Source organism: Bombina bombina, chromosome 5, assembly GCF_027579735.1.
Source record: "Bombina bombina isolate aBomBom1 chromosome 5, aBomBom1.pri, whole genome shotgun sequence".
Classification (NCBI taxonomy): Eukaryota; Metazoa; Chordata; class Amphibia; order Anura; family Bombinatoridae; genus Bombina; species Bombina bombina.
This window is the reverse complement of record NC_069503.1, coordinates 294,396,059-294,416,430: the sequence shown is the minus strand read 5'-3', so window position 1 is coordinate 294,416,430 and position 20,372 is coordinate 294,396,059. Positions and strand designations below refer to the sequence as shown.

The following is a 20,372-nucleotide window of genomic DNA, read 5'->3' as shown; positions in this document are numbered from 1 at the left end:
ACAAAAACCGTTTAAAAACAAAACCGTTACTGTCTCTTTAAATTTTAAACAGTGCACACTTTATTACTGAATATGTGAAAACAGTTTTAACCCCTCTACAGTCCCAGCTACAGCCTTTGCTGCGACTTTACCAAACCCAGGGGGGGAATACGATACCAGATGAAGCCTTCTAGGAACTTTTCCAACTACTTTCAGATCCTCACACATGCATCTGCATGTCTTGCTCTCAAAAGTAACTGCGCATTAATGGCGCGAAAATGAGGCTCAGCCTACAACTGGGAAGGCCCTTCCTGACTGGAAAGGTGTCTAACACAGTGCCTGACGTTAAAAAACGTTCCCCAAGCTTATAAGTGTGAATTACAAGCATAAACATGTATAAAATGCCCAAATAAAGCAATCGATTTTGCCCATAAAAGTGTCTACCAGTTTTATAGCCCATATTAAGCCCTTTATTCTGTTTGAGACTAAGAAAATGGCTTACCGGTCCCCATGAGGGGAAATGACAGCCTTCCAGCATTACACAGTCTTGTTAGAAATATGGTTAGTCATACCTTAAGCAGAAAAGTCTGCTAACTGTTTCCCCCAACTGAAGTTACTTCATCTCAACAGTCCTATGTGGAAACAGCAAACGATTTTAGTTACTGTCTGCTAAAATCATCTTCCTCTCACAAACAGAACTCTTCATCTTTTTCTGTTTCAGAGTAAATAGTACATACCAGCACTATTTTAAAATAACAAACTCTTGATAGTAGAATTAAAAAACTACAACTAAACACCACATACTCTTAACTATCTCCGAGGAGATGTTGCCTGTGCAACGGCAAAGAGAATGACTGGGGTGGGCGGAGCCTAGGAGGGACTATATGGACAGCTTTGCTGGGACTCTTTGCCATTTCCTGTTGGGGAAGAGATATTCCCACAAGTAAGGATGACGCCGTGGACCGGACACACCAATGTTGGAGAAATATATATATATATATATATATATATGTGTGTGTGTGTGTGTGTGTGTGTGTAAAATGTGCTTGGTCCACACAATAATGTATATGGGAAGAATGATAATTTTTATGTTGCAATGTCTTTTTTATTTGGGTCATTTCTATCCCTGTATGTGTTTTGTTTTCATAGTTATTTATGTATATTGAACTAAATAATAAAATCTGTGAGTTTGTTTATAACACAATTGCATGTAAATATGTACTATTTTCTACAAAGTAAAAATTAGATGTGCAATTGGAGATTTCAGATGCCTCCGAATGTGGAAGAAGGAGTCTGCTTGCGACGTTCGGCTATTTTCAGAGCCAGATTTCTGCTTGTAGAAGTGCAACACACTACGATCTGTGCAAATTCAGATCTTAGTGTGTTGCACTTTCACAAGCAGGAATCTGGCTACGAAAAGAACCGAATGCTGCAAGCGTCCACCTTCTTCCGCATTCGGAGGCTTCTAAAACCGCCAACTGCACATATCTAGTAAAAATTAACTAAATAAAAAAGGTAGCTTACCCTTCCACAAGAGTTCTGTTGGCTAGTCTAATGCAATGTTCCCAAAGAATATTAGAAACTGGCAAAGGGATACGGACATGCCTCGAAAGGTCACTTAGTTTCTTATTAAATTCTTCAAACTCCTGGTAAAATATAACACAATTATATGAGTATAAAAAAATGCTGCAACCAATACAGTTCTTAAAATCTGGAATAGAATAGTATTTGCTGGAACGGATAACTTAGACATTAAACACCTCTTAGTGTAAAATCATGCTTGTTCTACACTCCCTATTATTATTATCATCATCATTTATTTGTAAAGCACCAACAGATTCCCTACAGTGGCCAAACAACAAATTCTATATCATGAAAAAGATACCAATCAAAAAGCTGGTTTAAAAAATTTGCAGCAAAATTGTAAACTTGAATTTTCAAAATGCTGCAAATTTCCTAAACCAGCAATTTGATCTGCAGTATTTGAAAGTTTACTTTTTGGCCTCCTAGTAGAATTGGAGAACAATTTCACAAGAAAGATACGTTTAATGCGTTTAATGCCCTTCTAAGCTCACAGTTCCACTTGTCCTATAACCCACCCTACCTACAGCAAACAGTATCTTACAAGCTCTCTGCTCTTCATATATAAATGTATTTGCTTATTTTACTCTACAATAATATACCCAATACCAGAGTGTTGTGTAATATTTTGGTAGTCTACTAATACATTATGTTAATAGTAATGAAAATATTAATAATATACCTTTTTAAAACTGTTTTAAAAAACAGTTTAGAGAAAAATACAACCTGCTAGATTCAGAATGATGGATTTTGTTGTTGCATCAAGCAGTACTTTTTTTTTTTTTGCAAAGTCTAGCTATCAATTAAATGAAGAACTAGTTCACATAGAACCTATATCAAGAATAATGCTCAACAATTGTAATATACTGTGAAATGGATTTATGGACTAGTCTAGTGTTCACCAGTGGGAAAAAAAAGAATATATATATATATATATATATATATATAAATACAGTATATATATATAAAGCAGCAAATTTTTTTTAAAAATAGAAAAATGTTATTGTTGTGTCCAACACATCTTAAAATACGGTAACAGACTAGTTCAGAGCTTCCTGTTGGGGGAGGAGCACGCACGCCTAGTTGCTCCACGTCGGCTGCTAGATCCAACGCAGTGTTGCAGACCTGACCCCCGCGCCTGTTTGCCCCGCGGCCCTTGGTGGGTATCCTGGGCCTGCTTAGGGCACTTTTTGCAGCGTGCTGCAGAGGCGGAAGAAGCTCCTTAGCACATCGTGTGTAGCAGACATATCTCTCTGCAAATCTTTTCACCTGCCTGCAGTGGTGGAACAGTCTCCTGCATCAAGTGAGAGGGCAGTATCGGGAAGGACCGGGAAACTGCTGCTGGTGACGACCGGCAAAGAGAAGGGTAAGACAGGCACCTGGCTTGACGTGTGCCGCTGGCAGGTAGGAGGTCAGGAGTTCAGCGGGAGTCCTGTCCTCTCTCCTCGCGGCTGAAGAAACAGAGTGCCCGACCACAAGGGAAATCATATCCTGATTCCGGCACCCCTCACCCTGCCATCATCAGGTACTTTTCTATATCAAGGATAAGTGTCAGTGAACATATTGCATTATTTGGAGTGCTATTTACGGTTAGACTGGGTTAATTAGAGAAATGGTCATGGCTACGCATGTTTTCTAAAAGGGCAGTTTAAAAGTTTAACTGCTGAAGGAGTACCTTTCAAGGACTTGGCTATTTGTTTCATAATCTTCCTGCCACCATAATCCAGAAGATTCGGCTGTATGTGAATCAGTTTCAGGACTCAGTATATCCTGGTGGATAAAGGATACATTTAATATAAATATCATATTAGGATCCTGTATTTCTCCCTTTGTGTGACTTTTTGTGCAGAACCTCAATACAGCAGCTGCAGATAAAGGGTTAAAACCTGCAAAAATATCAATTGGGGACTCTATATTAACCTTATCACAAAAGAAGAGCTAGTCCTATGACTTTATTAAAGCAGCAGTGAAAACTCTATCCTGGCCCCTTATGGATCCACAGGTGAAACCTGTATCTCTTATGCATGAAAAGAAGAAGGAAAGTGTATGAGAAGTGAACAATAAATAAAGGGGACTTGTTTTTCTAGATGCAGTAACCAAAAGAAAAGAGAAAACAATATATTTTGTGTTATAAGCCTGTATCTGATTTTATATATCATAGGTTATTTTGCATTCTCTTTTTTTTAAGGAAGAAGGAGGAAAAGAGAAAAAAAGCAAAAAAAAAAAAAAAAGCAAAAGATTGTTGGCTATGCAATTTGGTGATAGTTGCAAAAACTGTATATTTGTTTGTTTAGACAGTATATTTCATGAATCTTTTTATATGTCATATAGTTCTCCTGGTTTAAACTAAGGTGTTTACCTATAATATAGCGATCTGAAATAGCATTACAGATAAGTTTAAAACGCTTTTTTTTTTTTTTGAAAAGGGAAAAAAAATAAGTTAAATGGTTAATGATCTGCCTACGGTAACATAGTAGTCTTTTGTAGGATTCCAGTACTGTAATAGTAGATTAGATAGACCTGTCAGGCTCTTTTTTCCCTCACCTTCACTATTATCACACACCACTTTTTTGACCCTTATTATTCTGTTTAATCACTCAAAAAGAAAACATTTTTTTTTTTTTTTTTGCACGTGGATTGGTTTCCACTTTTTTTTTTTAGCTCTCACGCCATTTTATGGATAGATTTCTCACACAGGCGAATACTATTTCGCCCATAATGCCTGCCAAGGTCAAAGAAAGAAAAAATAAGGTTAATGTCTCAAGTAATGATACAAGTCCAGATCACCCAGCTGTAAGAATGGATTCTCAGGTCTTATTTTCACAGATAGCCAAGTTGTTTACACCCCAGTTTGAGCTTATTAAAAGAGAATTAACCATTATTTCCTCTGACGTGATAACCCTCACAGAAGAAGTAAGGCAATTTGCCGCAAGGATCTCCGAAGTTGAGACCAGGGTTTCCGACTTAGAGGACCTGGTTAATTCTCAGGAAACTATCTCGCAGAAGCAAGAAACAAAAATGAATAATCTCCAATCTCGCCTGGAAGAATTAGAAGATCATTCCAGAAGGAATAATATAAGAATAATAGGCCTCCCAGAAACCTCAGAATACGAGGACTTAATTAAAATTACGTCAGTTTTGCTCCCCCAAATCTTAGGGGTCCCGGCCTCACAGTTACCTCTAGAAGTGGAAAGAGCTCATAGGTTAGGGACCAACAGAAACGCTCTAGATGGTGCAACTAGAAATAGGGCTTGCCTAGTGAAATATCTAAAATTCCAGGATAAAATTGAATTATTAAGATTATTTAAGAAAAATGGTTCTCTTATGTTGGGAAACCACAAAAACATAATTTATGTAAGAACTTACCTGATAAATTCATTTCTTTCATATTAGCTATGTGACTATGGGATATACATTCCTACCAGGAGGGGCAAAGTTTCCCAAACCTTAAAATGCCTATAAATACACCCCTCACCACACCCACAATTCAGTTTAACGAATAGCCAAGAAGTGGGGTGATAAGAAAAAAGTGCGAAAGCATATAAAATAAGGAATTGGAATAATTGTGCTTTATACAAAAAAATCATAACCACCACAAAAAAGGGCGGGCCTCATGGACTCTTGCTAATATGAAAGAAATTAATTTATCAGGTAAGTTCTTACATAAATTATGTTTTCTTTCATGTAATTAGCAAGAGTCCATGAGCTAGTGACGTATGGGATAATGACTACCCAAGATGTGGATCTTTCCACACAAGAGTCACTAGAGAGGGAGGGATAAAATAAAGACAGCCAATTCCTGCTGAAAATAATCCACACCCAAAATAAAGTTTAATGAAAAACATAAGCAGAAGATTCAAACTGAAACCACTGCCTGAAGTACTTTTCTACCAAAAACTGCTTCAGAAGAAGAAAACACATCAAAATGGTAGAATTTAGAAAAAGTATGCAAAGAGGACCAAGTTGCTGCTTTGCAAATCTGATCAATCGAAGCTTCATTCCTAAACGCCCAGGAAGTAGAAACTTACCTAGTAGAATGAACTGTAATCCTTCGAGGCGGAATTTTACCCGACTCGACATAGGCATGATGAAATAAAGATTTCAACCAAGATGCCAAAGAAATGGCAGAAGCTTTCTGGCCTTTTCTAGAACCGGAAAAGATGACAAATAGACTAGAAGTTTAAACATAATAATACAAAGCTCTAACAGCATCCAAAGAATGCAATGATTTCTCCTTAGAATTCATAGGATTAGGACATAATGAAGGAACCACAATTTCTCTACTAAGGTTGTTAGAATTCACAACCTTAGGTAAAAAATTCAAAAGTAGTTCGCAGCACCGCCTCATCCTGATGAAAAATCAGAAAAGGAGACTCACAAGAAAGAGCAGACAATTCAGAGACTCTTCTGGCAGAAGAGATGGCCAAAAGAAACAAAACTTTCCAAGAAAGTAATATAACGATCAAAGAATGCATGGGTTCAAAAGGAGGAGCTTGAAAAGCCCCCAGAATCAAATTCAAACTCCAAGGAGGAGAAATTGACTTAATGACAGGTTTTATACGAACCAAAGCTTGTACAAAACAATGAATATCAGGAAGATTAGCAATCCTTCTGTGAAAAAAGAACAGAAAGAGCAGAGATTTATCCTTTCAAGGAACTTGCGGACAAACCTTTATCTAAACCATCCTGAAGAAACTGAAAAATTCTCGGTATTCAAAAAGAATGCCAAGAAAAATGATGAGAAAGACACTAAGAAATATAAGTCTTCCAGACTCTATAATATATCTCTCTAGATACAGATTTACGAGCCTGTCACATAGTAATAATCACAGAGTCAGAGAAACCTTCTTTGACCAAGAATCAAGCGTTCAAACTCCATACCTTAAAATTTAAGGATTTGAGATCCTGATGGAAAAAAGGACCTTGCGACAGAAAGTCTGGTCTTAACGGAAGAGTCCACAGCTGGCAAGAGGCCATCCGGACAAGATCCGCATACCAAAACCTGTGAGGCCATGCTGGAGCTACCAGCAGGACAAACGAGCATTCCTTTTGAATCTTGGAGAATACTCTTGGAAGAAGAACTAGAGGCAGAAAGATATAGGCAGGACGATACTTCCAAGGAAGTGATAATGTATCCACTGCTTCCGCCCGAGGATCCCGGGATCTGGACAGATACCAGGGAAGTTTCTTGTTTAGATGAGAAGCCATCAGATCTATTTCTGGGAGTTCCCACATTTGAACAATCTGAAGAAATACCTCTGGGTGAAGAGACCATTCGCCCGGATGCAACGTTTGGCGACTGAGATAATCCGCTTCCCAATTGTCTATACCTGGGATATGAACCGCAGAGATTAGACAGGAGCTGGATTCCACCCAAACCAAAATTCGAGATACTTCTTTCATAGCCAGAGGACTGTGAGTCCCTCCTTGATGATTGATGTATGCCACAGCTGTGACATTGTCTATCTGAAAACAAATGAACAACTCTCTCTTCAGAAGAGGCCAAGACTGAAGAGCTCTGAAAATTGCACGGAGTTCAAAATATTGATCGGTAATCTCACCTCCTGAGATTCCCAAACCCCTTGTGCCGTCAGAGACCCCCACACAGATCCCCAACCTGTAAGACTTGCATCTGTTGAGATTATAGTCCAGGTCGGAAGAACAAAGAAGCCCCCTGAACTAAACGATGGTGAACTGTCCACCATGTCAGAGAGTGTCGTATAATCGGTTTAAAGTTATTAATTGAGATATCTTTGTGTAATCCCTGCACCACTGGTTCAGCATACAGAGCTGAAGAGGTCGCATGTGAAAACGAGCAAAGGAGATCGCATCCGATGCGGCAGTCCTAAGACCTAAAATTTCCATGCATAAGGCTACCAAAGGGAATGATTGTGACTGAAGGTTTTGACAAGCTGATATCAATGTTAAATTTCTCTTATCTGACAAGGACAGAGTCATAGACACTGAATCTATCTGGAAACCTAAAAAGGTTACCCTTGTCTGAGGAAACAATGAACTGAATGGAAAATTGATCCTCCAACCATGATCTTGAAGAAACAACACAAGTCGATTCGTATGAGATTCTGCGAAAATGTGAAGACTGAGCAAGTACCAAGATATCGTCCAAATAAGGAAATACCAAAACCCTGTTCTCTGATTACAGACAGAAGGGCACCGAGAGCCTTTGAAAAAAATTCTTGGAGCTGACGCTAGGCCAAACGGTAGAGCACAAAAACTGGTAATGCTTGTCTAAAAAGAGAATCTCAGAAACTAAAAGTGATCTGGATGAATCGGAATATGCAGATATACATCCTGTAAATCTATTGTAGACATATAATGCCCTTGCTAAACAAAAGGCAGGATAGTCCTACAGTTACCATCTTGAATGTTGGTATCCTTACATAACGATTCAATATAGATAGATCCGGAACTGGTCTGAAGGAATTAACCTTCTTTGGTACAATGAAGAGATAGAATAAAAACCCCAGCCCCTGTTCCAGAACTGGAACTGGCATAATTACTCCAGCCAACTCTAGATCTGAAACACATTTCAGAAATGCTGAGCCTTTGCTGTGTTTACTGGGACACGGGAAAGAAAAAAATCTCTTTGCAGGAGGCCTTAACTTGAAGCCAATTCTGTACCTTTCTGAAACAATGTTCTGAAACCAGAGATTGTGAACGGAATTGATCCAAATTTTCTTGAAGAAAACATAAACTGCCCCATACCAGCTGAGCTGGAATGAGGGCCGCACCTTCATGGGTATTTAGGAGCTGGCTATAGGTTTCTATAAGGCTTGGATATATTCCAAACTGGAAAAGGTTTCAAAACTGATACCGCTCCTGAGGATGAAGGACCAGGCTTTTGTTCCTTGTTGTGAGGAAAGGAACGAAAATGATTATTAGACCTAAATTTACCTTAGATTTTTTATCCTTTGGTAAAAAAGTTCCCTTCCCTCCAGTAACAGTTGAGAAAATAGAATCCAACTGAAAATCGAATAATTTATTACCCTGGAAAGAAAGGGAAAGCAAGTTTTAAGCCATAAAGCTTTTCTAGCTAAAATAGCTAGAGACATATACCTGACATCAACTCTAATGATATCAAAAGATGGTATCACAAATAAAATTATTAGCATGTTATAGAATAATAATAATGCTATAAAATTATGATCTGTTATTTGTTGCGCTAAAGCTTCTAACCAAAAAGTTGAAGCTGCAGCAACATCCGCTAAAAATATAGCAGGTCTAAGAAGATTACCTGAACATAAGTAAGCTTTTCTTAGAAAGGATACAATTTTCTTATCTAAAGGATCCTTAAATGAAGTACTATCTGTAGTACGTTTAGCAGGAGTAGAGACAGCCCCATTAACCTTAGAGATTTTGTCCCAAAACTCTAATCTGTCAGATGGCACAGGATATAATTGCTTAAACGTTTAGAAGGAGTAAATGAATTACCCAAATTATTCCATTCCCTGGAAATTACTTCAGAAATAGCATCAGGGAGAGAAAATACTTCTGGAATAACTACAGGAGATTTAAAAACCTTATTTAAACGTTTAGATTTGGTATCAAGAGGACCAGAATCCTCTATTTCTAATGCAATTAATACTTCTTTAAGTAAAGAACGAATAAATTCCATCTTGAACAAATACAAAGATTTATCAGCATCAACCTCTGAGACAGAAACCTCTGAACCAGAAGAACCATTATCAGTATCAGAATGATGATGTTCATTTAAAAATTCATCTGCAAAAAAGAGAAGTTTTAAAAGACTTTTATGTATACTAGAAGGAGAAATAACAGACATAGCCTTCTTAATGGATTTAAAAAATAAAATCTCTTATATTATCAGGAACACTCTGAAAATTAGATGTTGACGGAACAGCAACAGGTAATGTAACAGTACTAAAGGAAATTTTATCTGCATTAATAAGTTTGTCATGACATGCAATACAAACAACAGCTGGAGAAACAGATACCAAAAGTTTATAGCTGATACACTCGATTTTCCTGAAGTATCTTCTGACTCAGTTGCAACGTGGAACATCTTGCAATATGTAAAAGAAAAAACAACATATAAAGCAAAATTGATCAAATTCCTTAAATGACAGTTTCAGGAATGGGAAAAAAATGCCAGTGAACAAGCTTCTAGCAACCAGAAGCAATTAATAATGAGACTTAAATAATGTGGAGACAAAAATGACGCCCATATTTTTTAGCGCCAAAAAAGACGCCCACATTATTTGGCGCCTAAATGCTTTTGGCGCCAAAAATGACGCCACATCCGGAACGCCGACACTTTTGACGCAAAAAAACGTCAAAAAATGACGCAACTTCCGGCGACACGTATGACGCCGGAAACAGAAAAAAATTTTTGCGCCAAAAAAGTCCGCGCCAAGAATGACGCAATAAAATGAAGCATTTTCAGCCCCCGCGAGCCTAACAGCCCACAGGGAAAAAAGTCAAATTTTTTAAGGTAAGAAAAAATGATTGAAACAAATGCATTTATCCCAAGTATGAAACTGACTGTCTGAAAATAAGGAATGTTGAACATCCTGAGTCAAGGCAAATAAATGTTTGAATACATATATTTAGAACTTTATATAAAAGTGCCCAACCATAGCTTAGAGTGTCACAGAAAATAAGATTTACTTACCCCAGGACACTCATCTACATGTAGTAGAAAGCCAAACCAGTACTGAAACGAAAATCAGCAGAGGTAATGGTATATATATAAGAGTATATTGTCGATCTGAAAAGGGAGGTAAGAGATGAATCTCTACGACCGATAACAGAGAACCTATGAAATAGACCCCGTAGAAGGAGATCATTGCATTCAAATAGGCAATACTCTCCTCACATCCCTCTGACATTCACTGCACGCTGAGAGGAAAACCGGGCTCCAACTTGCTGCGGAGCGCATATCAACGTAGAATCTAGCACAAACTTACTTCACCACCTCCATAGGAGGCAAAGTTTGTAAAACTGAATTATGGGTGTGGTGAGGGGTGTATTTATAGGCATTTTAAGGTTTGGGAAACTTTGCCCCTCCTGGTAGGAATGTATATCCCATACGTCACTAGCTCATGGACTCTTGCTAATTACATGAAAGAAATATTATTGTTTCAAGACTTTTCGTCTGAAACGTCTGCCAAAAGGAGACTGATGGCCCCCCTTTGTACTCAGCTGATAAAGCAGAATTTGAAAGCAAGGTTGATTTACCCCGCAAAAATTGTCCTAGAAGAAAAGGGAAAGAGATATTTATTTGCTAACCCTAAAGAAGTAAAACCCTCTAGGGGGTACCGCCACAGAGGCGGGTCGAAGGTTATTATATCTTTCTATTTTTATAAGGATGTATATTGTTTGCTTTGTAATTAATTTTTATTTTGTGGTATGTATGTGTGATGGATTTCCGTTTTTTTTTTCTTTTTCTTTTTTTTCAAGTCATCCACTCCTCTCTCCCCTTTTCCCCCTCTACTGCCTTTTAGTATAACCGGAACAGAATTTCGGGATGATGACTGATTTAAAGGTTGTGTCATGGAATGTTGGAGGAATTTCTTCCCCAGCTAAACGTAAACTTATACTGAAACACCTAGCGAAGGATAAACCAGATATTGCGTTTTTGCAGGAGACGCATTTAAATGAGGTAGAAACTGCAAAACTTAAGTGTAAATGGGTAGGACAAGTTATTGGGGCCCCCTCCTTAAATAGGAAATGCGGAGTAGCAATTCTACTTAATAAAGACTTAAAATACTCTATTATCAAGGTACAAGCCGACCCTGATGCACGTTTTATAATTTTGAAGATTTTCGTTAATGAAGTTAAATTTATTCTGTGCAATCTTTATGGCCCTAATTTAATATCCCAGAGATTCTGGAAAAAAATTAAACACATCCTGTTCCCGTTGACTAATGAAAATATTATAATGGGTGGAGATTTTAACTTAACTCTCTGTCCTATAATGGATAGACTTTCAGGTAAAAACTTAAAATTTCATAATAGAGGTGCACGTCTCCTTAAAAAAATGTGTTATAATCTTAAATTATGTGATATTTGGAGACTTAGGAATCCTGATGCTCAGAGATTCACATGTGAATCTAAGTCATTTAAATCTTTCTCTAGAATCGATTTATTTTTAATCTCTGAATCTTTATCCATACAAAAATTAAGGGTGGATATCAGCGACATTGCGATTTCAGACCACGCGGTTATATCACTCAGTTTTGTATCCTCAAATATTAAAAAAAATAAAGGTGTCAGATTCTTCTTTCCCAGATATCTTGTGAATAATATTAAATTTTCTATATGGTTAAAACAGAGCTGGAAGGACTTCTGTAGTTTAAATATTAATTATTTCAATAAAATCGAAGTTTTCTGGGAAACCGCAAAGGAGGTGCTACAGGGTCAAATACAGGCCTATATGTACAATTTAAATAAAAAACAGCGAGCAGCTGAAACGCAATACTCCATCCAGGTTAAAAAACACATATAGAAAGTATGTATATCAGCAATCAGCTAGAAACTGGAAAGCCTATTCTGAAGCCAAAAAAGCTCTAGATATTTTTCTTAAACAAAAATCTCTGGAACAAGAATCAAAGATTAGCCTATATTTTAGGGGTTTTCAGGGATGTTCCGCTAAACACCTAGCTTGCCTTACTAAAAGTAGAAAGAAAAAGAACTATATAGCTGCTCTGCAAGTAGGTAATTCTAGAGTTTTTGAAACAGAGGAGATTTGTAAGGTTTTTTTTTATTTCTATCAGTTACTCTACACTGATATAACTTGTGATGCTGAGTGTCAAGATAATTTCTGGCAGGATTTGCAAATCCCAGAGATTCTGGAGGAGGAATCTGCCTTTCTAATTGCACCTATTTCTGACAAAGAAATTCTTGGAGTCATAGAGCGGCTTAAAACTAATAAAGCAGCCGGCCCAGATGGCTTGCTGGGAGAATTCTATAAGATCCTGGCCCTAGAGTTGAAGCTGACTCTGGGCAAATTGTTTAATTCTTATTTTTGTTCCAATGATTCTATCTCTTCGTATTTTGCTGCGGCCAATATCTCTTTAATATTAAAAAAAGGAAAAAACCCAGAAGATCCCGCGTCTTATAGACCAATTTCTGTGTTAAACACAGATTATAAAATTCTATCTTTAATAATCGCTAAGAGGGTGGCCATTGTACTGGAGAAAGTTATCCACACAGATCAGGTAGGTTTCATGTTAGCTAGGAACTCTACTAGACATATCCACAGTGTAGCTACATTTCTTGATTATCATTGGAATCTATATGGGGCGAATAAAGTTAATAATGATAACACTCAAGATATAGCAATTTTAACACTTGATGCCGAAAAGGCTTTTGACTCTATATCCTGGAAGCATTTACTTTTTACTTTAGTTAAATTTGGATTTCATGAACAATTTGTCTCTTTTATTAGGAAACTCTACAAATCTCCAATGTCCTTTTTACTGGTTAATAATACACTTTCAGAAAAGATTATATTGAAAAGAGGTATGCGTCAAGGATGCCCGTTATTATTTAATATTGCGTTAGAACCTTTAGCGATCAAATTAAGGGAAAAGATCCTTTTTACTGGTTAATAATACACTTTCAGAAAAGATTATATTGAAAAGAGGTATGCGTCAAGGATGCCCGTTATCCCCGTTATTATTTAATATTGCGTTAGAACCTTTAGCAATCAAATTAAGGGAAAAGATGGAAGGTATTTCCTTGGGTACACAAACCCTTAAATTATTACTTTATGCTGATGACCTTCTACTGTTTTTTGAGGATACTAGACAGTCTATCCCACTAGCTATGAGATACTTGAAACAGTTTGGTGCCTTCTCCGGGTATAGGGTTAATTTGCAAAAGAGTGAGCTTTTATGGATTAAAAAGTCAGTGGGTAGTATTCAAGAAACCCCATTTAGGACAGTGGATTGTATTAAATATTTGGGTATTTTTTTCACACTAACCCCAAAAAATGGTACAGTGCGAATTTTACCCCCTTATTGGAGAAAATTCAGTCCGATTTAGAAAATTGGACGTCTTTCCCACTTTCATTGAAAGCACGGGTTAACTTATCTAAAGCTATTATTTTCCCTAGATTGCTTTACCCTCTGCAAAATTTAACAATTTTTATACCTTCAAATGATATAAAGAAGTTATGTACACGTATTTCCAGATTTATCTGGAGTAATAAAAAAGCACGTATATCTCTTGATAAGTTGATGTTGAAAAAGGAGTTGGCAGGTTTTTCTTTACCCAATATTAAACTTTATAATTGGGGAGCTATGATTAAGCTAGCACTTGACTGGATTTCTGAATCTAATATAGTCTCTTCTTTTGATCTTGAAAGTTTTTATTGCAAACCTTTTATGTTAAAGGCTATATTGCATTGTCCGCTTAAAACACTGCCGTCTAATATTAATAGTCTTACTACTATTAAAAATATAGAAAATATAGTAGTGGCGTGGAAGAAATGCTGTACCCTGCTTGGGAAAGATTCAAATTTCTCAAATTTTTTGCCTATTTGTGGAAATCCTCAATTTTTGCCAGGAATGTATAATAAGGCCTTTCAATCATGGAAAGACAAAAAGCTCTGCTTCTTAGCTCAGATTATGAAAGATAATGGACAAGTGGTTTCTTTTCAAGAACTAATTTCTCAATTTGGTATTTCTAATAAGACCTTTTTTGCATATCTGCAAATACGTCACTATATAGATGCGGCCGACTTTATTTTTCCTATCTCTCCCGCGTGGTCTGAAATTGATGTATGCTGTTCTAAATTTAAAGTGGGTGATGCCTCTATTTCTTTAATATATGATATTATGATGTCCAAACAAGGTGCACTGGCTATGGGGAACATTATTAATAAATGGACTTATATTTTTCCAGAAATGGATGAAAATAAAATTACTTCCAGTTTTTCAGTACTTAATTAATGTCTTGTCCCCACTGCCTGGAAAGAGTAAATATGAAAATATTTAATAATTTTTATATTTCTCCGTATAGATTGAATAAAATGTTCCCCTCTACAGCTTCAAACTGTCCACTGTGTAGTCTTCTTGGGGCTGATTTCTGTCACATGGTATGGTATTGTCCAAAAATTTCTCAACTGTGGCAAAAAATAGCATACTGGGTTTCCAGCCTTTATAACGTGCAAACTCAATTTACATTAGAAAATATTTTTTTTTTAATATAGTCAGGATGAGAGTCTTGGTTTATATCAAAATTTGGTCAATACGATTATATTATTAGTTAGACATTTAATCTTTAAAAACTGGAAAGCCCATTCTGCACCAAAATTTTCAAGTTTGTTAAAGGAAATTCAGTCCCAGATTATATTTGAATCATTCCAGTTAAACACAGTTTCCGACAGGAAAATAAAATCATTTTTATACGCTTGGCTTCCAATAATTAAATCCTACCCGAATAACCTACAAAAACAGATTTTGTCCCCCTTCTTGAACACTAATGCCTTTATGGATCTTGTCCTGCATAATTTTTTCCCAGCTGAGTGGGTTTCGCTTTATAGAGAAGGTTAGGTTATAGGTATTGGTGGAGGGGGAAGAGGGCTGGGGGCAGGGTGTTTTTTTTTCCTCTCTTTCCATTTTTTTCTTTCGCGTTTCTTTTCTTCTTCTTTTTTTTTTTTCCTTTTCCTTCCCCCCTTTTTTTTGTGTTCTTTTTTTATTTATGTAAGTAATGTCGTTTGATGATAAAATTATTTAACAGCGTTAGCTTTAGTTATGAGGATATCACAAATGTATGTACAAACTGCAAGTGTTGGGGCCACTAATTTTCTAGATACCTAAAGAAGTGGTATTTTGTATCATTTTTAATTGAAGAAAGGTATGATTTAATGTTTTTGTATTATTATTATGTACTATGTTTACTTTACTGGTGGTCTTTGGTACCTTGTGAGATGACCTAATATTGTTTCTGATTCCTTTCTCTTTGTATATACCTTAATTATACTTGCTGTGGAATTAAAAAAAAAATAAAAAAAAAAATACGGAGGTAACATGAAAAACACAAAGAAAAAACAATTCAAGCATGAGAGAATGCTGCTGACATGTTTCGGCTCACGGCCGTAATCATAGCTAACAGGTACACCTGCACCCTATACCATTCTCAAAGACAAAGCACAGGAACAGGTGGCTAGAATAGATAGAAAGACACTTCTTGACAATAAAGAATGGAAAGGCAATGGACGTTTATCAGAAGAAAATAAGGGGACCTACTTTGTAACTGAATATAGTGCCCAATACAAAGACATCTGTAAGATTGTGAAAAAACATTTTAAATTGTTAGCCACAGATGATGGTTTAACCAATAGTGTCGAGAGAAGTCTAAGATGCTCATACAGGAAATGTAAGACCTTGGGGAACATTTTGTCCCCTTCCTGTCTGCCCAAAGCTAACAATAAATTCCAAAGTTCATGGTTACAATATAAAGGGATGTACAGATGTGGCAAGGAAAAATGCAGACCCTGTGAATATGCCCTAATTTCTGACAGTTTTCAATCCACAAATACAGGAGAAACCTTTCAGATTGAATCATGCTTAAATTGCACAACACCTTACGTTATCTATGTAATAACATGCACAGAGTGTTTGGTTCAATATGTAGGGTTAACCTCCAATGACGCAAACACAAGAATTGGAAACCATCTGTCTACAATTAGTTCAGGAGAAGCCACTACCCCTCTTGTCCAGCATTTTGCAAAGAGGCACAATAAGGCCTTGACCACTTTTCGATGGCAAGCTATCGAGAGGGTGGCTACCCCCCCCCCCCTAGGGGAGGAGACAGAGATAAGTTGCTGGGCAAGAGGGAAATGTTTTGGATATTTAAATTGGGCACAAGAGTTCCCTCAGGTATGAACTCTGAATACGACCTGATTAATTATTGGAAATGAGATGATAATTTTGTAATTCCATACATATGATATTTTTGTAATCTAAATATGAAACATACAAATGGTATCATCATGTTAGCCTCATACAGAAGTTTAGTTTTAATAATATCCCTAAGTACGCTGGTTTGGGTCCTAAATGTGAGATCTGGATCAGAGTATGCAGTTAGTTACTAGAAGTAACTGTGGCTGATGGATATTTTCTGATCATTGTTATTGTTATCACTTCTTCAACCATTTCATGTCTTGAAGGTAGTTTCATGTTATTTTGGTTGAACTCAATCTGGTTAATTATAGTCAGATAGGATGCAACCTATTATTGTCCCAGTGTTTATTTATTTTTGAAAAGTCATGTGATCTCACGGACAATATAGTTTTGGTTCCAATGTAAATGTAAATGTAATTTTTGGTTCCCATTAATTTGCATGCCATTGTATATATCTTTTGAGTCTCCAAAACATGTTCCCAATTGTTCCCTGTTAGCATTTAAACAATACAGGCCTACCATTGCTATCATATATATTTCATATATATTTATGAAGCTATTCAGCAGGTGTGTGTATTTACACAAAGTGTCACTTTTCTTTGGGAAAGAAGGTTCTTTTCATTGTCACATATGTATAGGGTTTGTGAATAAATTAAACATCAAAAACTACACAAAAAAAACAAATAACATTAAACATACATGATAAAACATTTAATGTTCATGAATGAATATAGAATAATGTTTCAGTATACCTTTAAATTGGGTTACAAGTAGAATTCAGCATGATTACGTTTTAACCAATGAGAGAATGGTATAGGGTACATAAGATCATGTGCATGTGTACCTGTTAGCTATGATTACGGCCGTGAGCTGAAACATGTCAGCAGCATTCTCTCATGCTTGAATTGTTTTTTCTTTGTGTTTTTCATGTTACCTCCGTATTTTAAGATGTGTTGGACACAACCATAAAATATTTCTATTTTTAAATCGCTATTGCACTTCTGCTAAAATTTTTTTGCTGCTTTCTATAAATTTACCAGGATAGCATTTGGTGCCTAGCGATTTTTTGTGCTCCTATCAGCCCCTAGATAGAGTGGACAGCTAGCCTTCTATGTTTTGTGAGGCTCACAGCTCATTCGGATTTCCTCCGTAATTCCACCCATCTGATTGGACAAGCAGGATCACGTGGTACGTCAAACACGCACGCACGCAATCACAGCATTTGAGGTGCAGAGATCCACAGTGTCTGAGGTGTAAGAATACACGGCACATGCTACATCGACAAACTTACAGAAGAAGCTTTTACCAGGTACAGAGAGAGAAGTTTGTGAGGCCGGTAAGTGGGCACAGCCGCATAGCGGTTTTTACACTGACCAAGATTCAGGTGTTTGATTATGTGTTAATACCCATACCACTGTATCACTCACTCCCAAGGCTTTAAAATTGAGACAATCTGGTATACTCGTTTGAGACTGTGTGTTGTATGGTTTACTTAAGCTGCCTCAACTAAGAAGGTCTATGGGCAATCGCATCTAGGGGCATATATATAATAACAAGACTGTTTTTGGAATACATATGTTGGTTCTGATTTTTGACTGAATACCCTTCTATTTTTGTGCTATATATATATATATCTATATATATATATATCTATATATATATATATATATATATATATATATATATATATATATATATATATATATCTATATATACACACACACACACACACACACACAGTCATACTTTTACGTATCAGGACATAATAACAATCATCTGGTCCTTAGAAGGTCTTAAAATTTGATAAACACAACCTTAGATGAACAACAACACATGACATATTACACTGCGTCATGATTTAACAAAAATAAAGCCAAACTGGAGAAGCCATGTGTGAAAAACTAAGTACACCTTATTATTCAATAGCTTGTAGAACCACGTTTAGCAGCAATAACTTGAAGTAATCGTTTTCTGTATGAATTTATCAGTTTCTCACATAGTTGTTGGGCATAGTTGTTGCGCCTCTACCAACGTGCTTGACAGTTGGTATGAGGTGTTTGTGCTGATATGCTGTGTTTGATTTTCACCAAACGTGGCGCTGCACATTATGGTCGACTCAATGACTGCATGGTGCCCAGGTCCTGTGGCTACAAAACAAGCCCAAATAATCACGCCTCTACCAACGTGCTTGACAGTTGGTATGAGGTGTTTGTGCTGATATGCTGTGTTTGGTTTTCACCAAACGTGGCGCTGCACATTATGGACAAACATCTCCACTTTGGTCTTGTCTGTCCAAAAAGATTGCTCTAGAAGTCTTGTGGTTTGTTCAGATGCAGCTTTGCAAACCTAAACTGTGCTGCCATGTTCGTTTTAGAGATGTTTTTTGATATTTCTCTGAGCATTGCACGGTCTGACCTTGGGGTGAATTTGCTGGGGCTTCAACCCATGGGAAGATTGGCAACTGCCTTGAATATTTTTCCACTTGTGAATAATCCTTTTCACTGTAGAATGATGGAATTTAAATTGTTTGGAAATGGCCTTATATCCCTTCCAGGATTAATGGGCAGCAACAATTGCTTCTCTAAGATCATTGCTGATGTCTTTCCTCAGCATTGTTTTAACACACACCTGAATGCTCCAGACCAGCAAACTGCTAAAACTTCGGCTTTTCTAGAGGTAATTAATCAAGGGCATTTGATTAGCATCACGAAGCTGCTACTTAGCTTCTTTATTCCTATGGAAAAAAGGAAGGGTGTACTTAGTTTTTCAGACATGGCTTCTCCATTTTGGCTTTATTTTTGTTAAATAAATGTTGACAGTGTAATATGTCATGTGTTGTTGTTTATCTAAAGTTGTATTTACCTAATTTTAAGACCTGCTAAGGTCCAGATGATTGTTATTATGATATGTAAAACAAAGAATTCAAAGAGGGTGTACTTTCTTTTTCGCATGACTGTGTCAGGTGAGATCGTGACATCTCCTCTGTATGCAGCTACTCTGTCGATACTGCTTGATACCGTATTCAAACACATAAGATGACATCTCAGTTTACTTAATACACTTATAAATACATTTACGTTGATACCACATCAGGAACATTTTTCAGTCTATTTTTACTATCAGTTACCATTGCAGTGACCCTGTGCTCTGTTTTTAAAATTGCAGTGTTTGTTTTCACATTTTTTGTTTGATTTGGTGACTCTTTTGAACCTCCAGGGCCTCTGTACTTACTCTTGTGCATGCGCAGTTGCGCTAGGAGGATGCCACAGGCTCTGGCAGGATCGCAACCAGGTAAATATTTAAATATACGATCAGAAGAAAATATGCACCAATGAGGCGTAGTATCTGCTGCAGTAGAAAATGTTTATTGTACAATCCAAAAGTAATGTACAGACAAAGTCACAGTGGAGAACGCCTGACGCGTTTCGCGCATGCGTAGATGCGCTTCATCGGAGGCTAATTAGAATCTGAATGTGACAGCTTTTAAACAAACATTCTACCAATCATATGTGAGTTTGAATATGAGCCAATGGTGTGACTGCCCAGTGCAGCTGTTATAAACATCAATCAGTTCAATAGTGAACGGAATATGTTATTTTTATTACCACAAATTGTAGCCGCACTGGGATGTCAGACCTGAAAGAATTCTTCTTCCTTGCTCCTATTAGACCTACTTATATGCATATTAAATATTCAATATATTAACAAAAAATGTATACATTCTAAGATATCCGATAGTGACAGGCAATGAATCTCTAAATGAAATTAACATATAGGCTAAAGACATATGATAAACAATTGTGTATAGTATAAGTACTTATGCTTAACGTGAAACACTTACTGTCTTAGATGATTACTTCATAATGTCTGCCTAAGAAATGACTAGTCACTGCTAGTAAAGCAAAACGGAAAAAATAT

At 36.7% G+C, this 20,372-nt stretch overlaps 1 protein-coding gene across 1 annotated transcript in view; it reads right to left on the bottom strand.

Moving 5' to 3' along the window:
- VPS50 (VPS50 subunit of EARP/GARPII complex) overlaps positions 1-20,372 on the bottom strand; it is a 994,344-nt gene that overhangs the window by 53,863 nt on the left and 920,109 nt on the right. Inside the window, exon 26 of the mRNA XM_053714049.1 lies at positions 1,504-1,625. Within this exon, the coding sequence (XP_053570024.1) occupies positions 1,504-1,625 (122 nt within the window). The remainder of the gene's footprint in view (positions 1-1,503; positions 1,626-20,372) is intronic.